General features: G+C 38.5%; 1 protein-coding gene across 2 annotated transcripts; it reads left to right on the top strand.

Annotated features, from left to right (window-relative positions):
* The first annotated feature begins 315 nt into the window (after positions 1-315).
* Positions 316-8,425, top strand: usf1 (upstream transcription factor 1). Of its 2 annotated transcripts, none has more exons than XM_029447060.1 (11): positions 316-360; positions 1,006-1,067; positions 1,223-1,272; positions 1,707-1,819; positions 2,710-2,823; positions 4,974-5,127; positions 5,360-5,447; positions 5,565-5,623; positions 5,730-5,824; positions 5,994-6,122; positions 7,618-8,425. In XM_029447060.1, the coding sequence occupies exons 2-11, from the start codon at positions 1,060-1,062 to the stop codon at positions 7,705-7,707; spliced, it is 900 nt and encodes a 299-aa protein (XP_029302920.1). In that variant the 5' UTR covers positions 316-360; positions 1,006-1,059; the 3' UTR covers positions 7,708-8,425. The 2 variants fall into 2 exon arrangements, with proteins under 2 accessions (XP_029302920.1, XP_029302921.1); XM_029447061.1 differs by lacking the exon at positions 316-360 and adding an exon at positions 367-661.
* The last annotated feature ends 52 nt before the right edge of the window (positions 8,426-8,477 follow it).

Below are 8,477 nucleotides of genomic sequence, written 5' to 3'. Positions count from 1 at the left end.
ATATGATAAATATATACAGTAAGGATGTGCAATGTCATTTAATAATATAGCGTTTCATGATATTTTAAGATACTGTCGGCCAGCGCACAAACTATATATATATATTTTACTATTTAGGCCGTCAACTATCTGAGGTTATAACCGAGTATATCAGAAACATAACAGTCAACGCCCCATCTTCACTGAAAATGTGGCAGTATCAACCCCAGCCCGTTGGTCAGATATTTGAATTGCTTTGTCTATTAAAATGTATATTCAAGAGTTTTCAACTGATCTGGTGAATTTCTTTCCTGTCGCGCATGCGTATAGCGTCATCGACGCTGGTCTGTTGACAAATATCGGGGGAGGGACCACTGCGGCGTAAGTAGATCTTTGTTCAGACTGTAATTTATTCCACATCATTTAGCAATGTGTGTATATTTTAGCCCTTAATATGTCGTTTTATATTTTATGCATTTGCTGTTGCAGACACTGCCCCAACGTGGTTAGCGGAAAGGAAATTGGTTTGTTAAACATCTGTAAAAACCGCTGGGGCCGAGTGGTAATGTAGCTGAAAGGTAGAATCCGTGTCGAGCTGGCGACAATTAAACATATGATTTCCGGTGCAAAGCCTCAAAGTAAAATACGTTTTCAAATCTATCTGAGTGAAAGCGCACCCAAGGTAAAATACAGACCCCGTGTAAGAATTATGACAAGTTAATAACAACGTGGTTTCAAAATACCGTTTTTCATCGCGCACAAGAACGCCCACGTATTTCATATTTGACACGCTCTAAATGTATACTTTAATTTTGAAGGCAAAGTAGGCCAGCTTCCGTTATCACCCATGGTAACGTTCGTTCTGGCTCAGCTCGCACAGCTAGCTAACAACAACCCTATTCAAAAACCGTTTCAGGTTCAATCTTTAGGGTCATGTCGTTTAAAGTCATAACTGTAGTCAGTACTGTCTAGTTTCTAGGAAAGTTTCTTCCGTCTTATTGTCAAACTTATGAACTTGTTTCACAGTCTGGCTGTGGGCGCGAGTGAAGGCGGTCTCGTCGTCCAAGACTGTCGGCAGAAATGAAGAGGTGAGAGGGACGGTAACATAAACACGCGCTATTGTCAACTAATAAAAACAAAAACACATTGATAGAGTAGGTTACAACTCCACTGACTAGTTGGTCATTCATTAATCAGATAAGTTAACCACAACGTGACGCCTCCTGTATTTATATTTATGCAGCCAACAGAAAAGCCCTGAACCCGATGGGAGTGTCACCGTCAACGAGGAAGGTAAAACAACTATTATTCCTTATTAAATCTGTCTTAACTGTGTTTTGAAAAAAGTAATTAAAGTCATTCAATATGTACCATAGGAATGCTATGATGTGTGTATGGTCTTTCATAAGTCAAAAACCCCAGTTTCAGGCTCTGCCTTTTTAATGTAAAAAGGTTCAGGTTTTTTAATGTTGTATGTCTCTGAAGTGTGTAATAACCCAACCCAGTGAAACCCTTTAGAGCCAACATGCGTGCTAAGACATTCTAACCATGAAAACATCCTGCATATCATTTCCTTACACTCATTAGACCTTTAAGAGCACACATTGCATGGTTGTGCAATTATAACGAAGCACTAATAATATGGTTTTAAGCAGTCTTAAAGCTCTTCTTTCCGTGAACAATTTTTAAAGATGTCTAACATTTTCTGTGACTTTGTGCTCCTCCAGGGTCCGTAGCCACGGCAGAAGACCCGGCAGCTATTGCCACCATTCAGTCTGCTGCCACCTTCACTGACCAACCCATCAAATATCTCTTCAAGACAGAAGGAGCAGGTGGACAGGTAGGAAGGAGTATCAACAAAAACATTTGGTGTGTCCCCCACCTCCCATGCCTGTCCTTGAAATTCCAGCAGTTGTCATGAGGGAAACAAGTTTGTGCTAGAAAGATATTCGCAATAAATATATTTCAGGTTTTCTACTGTGATACATGCAAACTGATTTTAACAAGTGTAAATCTTGTCTTTGACTCCACCTTTCTTGATAATTGTGGCAGTGTGCCAGTCACATTACCCCCCTGGTCTCAGTACTCATGACCTACTTCACTTAATGGAGACCTAAAAGTAGAAGTTAGATTTAAACTCTCTATCTGTATGCTCAGGATTCCTACAAAGACTTGAACGTTTGGACAGTGCTTGTTTTTAAACCTTTATGTTTTCAACATTAGGACTATGCTTGAATTTGAATATACTCCTGGAAAAATGCTTGATTTTCAACATAATCTGGTGTTTCATCTACACAATTACTCATGTAAACCACAAAATCTTTTAATATTTCAAATGGAATGATCTCGTCGCCATATTTGTTTGTTGTCTCCTGGCGTCTCACACCAGACGTGAGGCGGACCGGAGCTAGCTAAGCATTAAATAATCATGATCAACACATACAATTCAAGTTAATGTGAACAGCTGGTAAAATATACCAGTGTCAAGATACATTGATTGCTGTGGATATGAAGACATTCTGTAAACTTTCTTTTTTTGTAGTAACATTTATATAACAATTTAGATGTGATGATAAAGGCTCTGAGAGTCTGGACTTTTCTGGTTTAGGTACCTTGAAAATGCTTGAATTTTACTCTTAAAAAGCTGACCCTGTATGCTCTACGGTTGTGTATATGTCACCTCAGTGATAATGAAATATTGAGCACTCAGAGTAATGTGTTGTGTCCCAGGTGACCTACAGAGTGATCCAGGTGTCAGATGGCCAGTTGGAGGGTCAGACAGATGGAGCTGCAGCGGTCAGTCTGGTCACTGGTTTCCCCGCAACCACCCAGACTGTCACACAGGTGAGAACGACATTGACCAACTGTATAAACTTAGATTTCCAATCTCTATAAAAGACCAAACTATTGATCTTGTACCTTTCAAACTTGACTTGGTTTGATACTAAAATCAAGCTAAGTTGAGCTAAACTCTGATGCTTTTTATCATTAGCAAGGAGCTGTATATTATAGAACATTCAGGTAGGAGTTTCTCAGCTTTAGCTGGCGCTGACCGTCACTTTCACTGGTAAAATGACGGCGATCATAATGTTGCTAATCAACGTTAATGCTGTGAGTAGCTTGACGACAGGCACAAAGTAAACTTGTCTGGTTCAAGTGCTCTCTGCAGCCGGTGTCTGTACTGAGAGAAGAATCTCCACTCTGTCACACCGCTGTACAACTGTGGAGTGTTTTTGTAGTTTTGTATTCTCACAACTCCATCAGATCTTCATCTTCTCTGTAGTTGATAGCACCTTGTCTGTTTCAGAAATCACCATTCTATCAGTAAACATTTATTTCATATATCAATAACTTATATTTGATAACATATTTTGTACGCTACATTTCAATGTGTCAGATACTTATTTAATCCACATTTTAATAATTCTTTAGCAAAAGTATCAGATCAGACTTGCTATCGGCAGATAAACAATATTAAATGACCAAAAACACTTGATAGCTTGGGATGTCTGGGCAAAATAAATGTAATGCGACCCTGCCCCGAAACACATTTTTTTTTAAACTCAGGACTCAAGTCTTATCTGGAAAAAAAATTACTTGAAAAACTTGCTATTGAGGTGACAGATTGAACAGATTCAGTTCCAATACAATCAGCTTTATTGGCACGACATTGTGTTGCCAAAGCACAATTACAATTATATAATATAATGATTGAAATAAAACAAAGTTGAGTTAAGGAGCGTTGGAGGGTGGACCATTACTTTTCAGTCGGTAAGTGACCTTGATTGAAAGGCATTAACAGTCATTGATTAACTGAGGCCACTGATGTTTTATATTTCTAAACGTGGATGTAATCATTTACACAACATTTTTATTGTAACTTTATTGCCCCCTCACTTTATGTGCGACTATTTTTGTCTCAGCAGCTCACTTTATAGTTACTAATAATGTTGGTGTATATTATACTTAGACCTTTTTGTTTATTTCAAGCTTTTGTATATAGTTCTATATAATAGAGATATAGTATTTGAATTATTTAAAGTTATATATTTAAATTTCCCTGTGGAATCAGTAAAGATTATCTTATTTTATAGCTTAGGTTCATCTAATACACAATGCTGAGTTTCTGTTATGGAAAGTTATTCATTCAAAATCTGATCTTGTCCAGTCACCACTGATATGACAGATATGCTGTTTTAGAGGTTTGGATGAAAGTACATTTTTCTGGTATCACTTTGAAGTTAAAGGTATAGTATGTTACATTTGTCAGCTGGTGTTTGTACACAAACAGCATTCAGCTAGCCCCCCCTCATCCACGAGCCGGTGTGTGTATCATGTGTCTGGCTTGGCAAACTGACACACCGACAGCAGGACACAGGATAGAGGTGGACTGGGGAAACACGGAAGCACATAAAAACACACAGCGATGCAACAATCTGTTCTCACGTCAAATACCACCGCTTTGTATCATGCAGACGCTAAAAGGGTGCCTTGTGCCTGGCATCGGCTGAGCCATGGAAAGAGAGATGCCGAGGGGCGTGACACAGCTGAGGTGTTTGACGTCCAGGGGATGAGAACGGGCTGCACTCCCTGCTTATTGGCTGGGGGTTACTTCCTGATTTGGGGTCCAAAGGCTCTTTATTGATGCCAGAAAGTTACGGAACACAACAAAATGAGAAGAGAAGATCCAGGCAGAGGGCTGCAGGGTTCTGCAGATGTAGACACCACCACACACTTCTAGTGAGCCATAAGTGATGATTGAGAGGGATCTGTACATTGTCTTTTAGGAAATTGCTCCATATTAAAGCATTTGAAGATTGCAGGTGGTTTTACGTGGATATTGTTATATTAAATGATGGTTTCTTACAGTCTTTGTCCATCCATACCAATAACTGCCTCCAACCAGCTTGTGGATACAAAAATGCCCTGATAAATTTGATCTAATTTATTTTGTACCAGTTGAAGAGTTAATGTTGATGTCTCTCTGATGTCAGGCTGTGTTCTCCCAGCCTGAGGGGTTGGAAGAGGACGGCAGCACAGAGACGCAGTACACCTACTACCCTGCCACCATCGCAGATGCCACCACTGGCACCATGGTGACCACAGTGCAGGCCTCCGACACACTGCTGGGCCAGACCACACCCACAGGTAATAACTGCCTGGTGTGCGCATGCAGCTAAAGCTTAAGCTGTTATCTTCTTCCTCGAAAAATCCAGTACAATGCCATTTTTATTATGGTCTTTTTAAAGAGAAATTGTCTTTTTATTTGATTTATTTCCCATAATTTAAAGGCCTGTGTGTGAATTTGTTAAGATGTTCATTCTAAGATGCTCTATGTCTGCGTATTCTCTGCTGCTGACGGTAAGCTTGTGTTTCACAGGGCAGCTTTATGTGATGATGTCACCCCAGGAAGTTTTGACGGGTTCCAATCAAAGGACAATCGCACCTCGCACTCAGCCATACATAGCGTAATTACATCATCATTTAACAGAAATATAGCCCTGTTGCATTGATGCTTAATGTAGGAAACCTTCTACATCCAGCATGTCGAGCCAACTTCATCTTTGTTCTAATCTGTTTTCTAGAAAGGAAGAGGCTCCTCGGGGTTCCAGAGATGATAAACGGCGAGCTCAGCACAATGAAGGTTAGTGCTCATGTCCAGTGTGACAAGTTTAAGAGACGGCTGTAATTTACTAAAACATCTGAGCAGGTATGAATGATAAAGTCGATTTCAAATTTTGTTCCAACAGTTGAGCGCCGGCGCAGGGACAAGATCAACAACTGGATTGTGCAGCTGTCAAAGGCCATCCCAGACTGTAACATCGACTATACCAAGACAGGACAGGTGAGTTCAGCTCAGACTCCACAAAGATAATAAATCCAGTGAGGTAATGTTAATCTCCAGACGTCCTTTTCCCAAACGCACAAAATCCACATAGTTAAATTAAATGGACTGAGAAAGAGAAACCTGGCCATTTCTATCATTTTTTAAGTTCTCTTGTGTTTTGTTTCAGAGTAAAGGAGGTATCTTGTCCAAAGCCTGTGATTACATCAAGGAGCTCCGACAGAGCAACCTGAAGCTGGGGGAAGATATCAGCACTCTGGATCGTCTCAGGATTGACAACCAGCTACTTAGACAGGAGGTACGTCTGCATGTGTTTTGGGACTAAAGCTCTCTAGTCTCAATACTCTTTGCCACTGTACAACAATAGAAAGAAATGGCAACAATATAGCATTTTCCCCAGTATTTTGTTCTTGGTATTGTGAAACAGCTATAACACTAGTTATAGACAAATCCACCTTCTGATTTATGTGTTCTCATGGGTTGAGCAATCACCCCCCTATGACAGACAGGTAGTCTGCTACTGTAGGACTTATTTGTCCTTAGAGCACTTGTGTGACATTAGTTATGAAAAAAAAGTTTTTGTCCAACTGCTGTACAGGACTACTTGCTAGTTTACGATTATACTGTACATTGACAATCTATGATTTTTGTCGCATCATAGTCAGATGAAATACATCATTTAATAAAAATAGTAAAAAAGTTACATTTAGAAGTGGAAATAGTGCCAGGAAACATAAGCATAGAATGCGCAGCTATCAGTGCTTTAGCGTTTCCTGAGTGTTCTGCTGTCTCCATGTCACTCACAATGCAAACATAAGGATTTAATGGAGATTATTCAAATGCAATTGATTTTAGAGTTGCAAATAAATATTTAATTATCTATTAATCTGCTGATAACCCTTCTTGCTAAATCTATTATTTGTTTGGACTATAAAATGTCAAAAAGTTTAGAAGAAAAATGCCCATTGCAGTTTCTAACGCTTAAGGTGATGTCATCAAATGTTTTGTTTTGTTTTGTTCAATCAGAAGTCTAGAATAGGAAGATATTCCATTTACTGTAATGCAAGAATCACATTTGAGAATCTGGAACCATCCAATGATTGTCATTTTAGCTTGAAAATTGACTAAGACGATTAATCAATTATCATATATCAATAGTTTTATAGTTTTAGGAGTCTTGTGGATTTTGCATTCTGTTTTTTCTTTCAAAGGTTGCAAAGAAGCAGCTGATACTGGGGTTAGCAGGTGAAACACTGTCTAACCATCTGTTACAACTTGTAGTCTTTGATCAGAAACCTTAATTCAATGTCATTCAAAGAATATATTTTCAACAATTATACAGACATATTACTAGATTACTAGTAATATATATTACTAATACTACTAGACATATTGCTTGGCAAGAACGATTTAAAAGTGTTATTGCGCTGGTTTACCAGCAATATGCCACTGCAGCAATGCTGATTTGTTTAATTTACAACCCGGATTTGTCTGTTTAAAGCCAGAATATTACTTATAAAGCATTTAGCTATCGCATTCTAATAAAAGGCCAATCATCAGCCCAATGAAGCAATGAAAGTCCTCTTTCCACAGTTCAACATGACTTAGTCATGGTTTTTGAATCCCTAATAGAAAGACACAAGTCGCAAACTAAGGCTGAGACCCCTTCAAGTCTATCTGGCCTCTATAATAAAAATAAAAAGGCCAAAAGAATGGTCTTTAAAAGTCACAAGTCAGGTGATGAGGCAGTTTTACTACAATACTACTGTATTGTCTGTGTTGCTGTTGCTCAGGTGGAAGACTGGAAGTCCAAGAATCAGATCCTGAGGAACCTGCTGCGACAGCATGGCATTGTGGGATCATCCAGCACAGACCCCCAGTGAGAAGCCTGATGCCAACGGGTATTTGAAGAAAACCACATATGGGCCAAATGAGTACTTGAAATGCTTTGAGATACTTTATTTGTGATCGAGAGCGCATGAAAAAGGGGGAAATAATTGAATATTGTAATTTATATTCAAATACAGCTTCTTTGCCTAATGACACACTTGAATATTATCTTTGAAGCTTTTTACAAAATTGAAACCTTTTGCCTGGAAAAAAACAACAACTTTAGTTGCAGAAGTCATTCGTTAAACAAAGCCCTCATTGAATGCCTTCCTCCACAAACATTATGATTGTTCATTAACCTCCAGTGCAGTAAGCTCTAAAACATGACCAGCTACTTATGTCACTTTCTTTTTCTTAACCTCTGTAGTACTGTGCTTCTCTGCATCAAATGCACTCATGTTAATGTCTCAGAAAAACATTGTATCCATGCTTTGACTTGTTTTCATCTGATCAATATCACTTTGAGCAGTTGATACCAAGTTCATACTTCAGCTCTTTTGCTTTGTATTTTTGTATGTTTCATGAAACCTCACTGGGGACAATAATTGCATTGCAACCATTTAACTATCTAAATAAACAGGTAAGCATTGCATTGTAGGTAGGCTATGTATGTCTTTATAATAAAAAATAAATAAAAAATAAAATAATATACTGTATGTCATAAGCCACTTTCAGTTGTGTTTACTAAAGTTGATAAATTGATAAAATATGTAGAACTGGTTTTATTTGTATTTCATTGCATCTTAGTTATGACTTTTGAGCA

The sequence above is a fragment of the Cottoperca gobio genome, chromosome 13 (assembly GCF_900634415.1).
Source record: "Cottoperca gobio chromosome 13, fCotGob3.1, whole genome shotgun sequence".
NCBI lineage: Eukaryota > Metazoa > Chordata > Actinopteri > Perciformes > Bovichtidae > Cottoperca > Cottoperca gobio.
Note: the sequence above shows the minus strand (reverse complement) of the source record. Positions and strands in the feature narration are given on the sequence as shown.

Coding starts and splice junctions, on each gene's coding strand:
- usf1 (XM_029447060.1), top strand. Junction 5,624..5,729: donor GCGAGCTCAGCACAATGAAG/GTTAGTGCTCAT, acceptor TTGTTCCAACAG/TTGAGCGCCGGCGCAGGGAC. Junction 5,825..5,993: donor ACTATACCAAGACAGGACAG/GTGAGTTCAGCT, acceptor GTTTTGTTTCAG/AGTAAAGGAGGTATCTTGTC.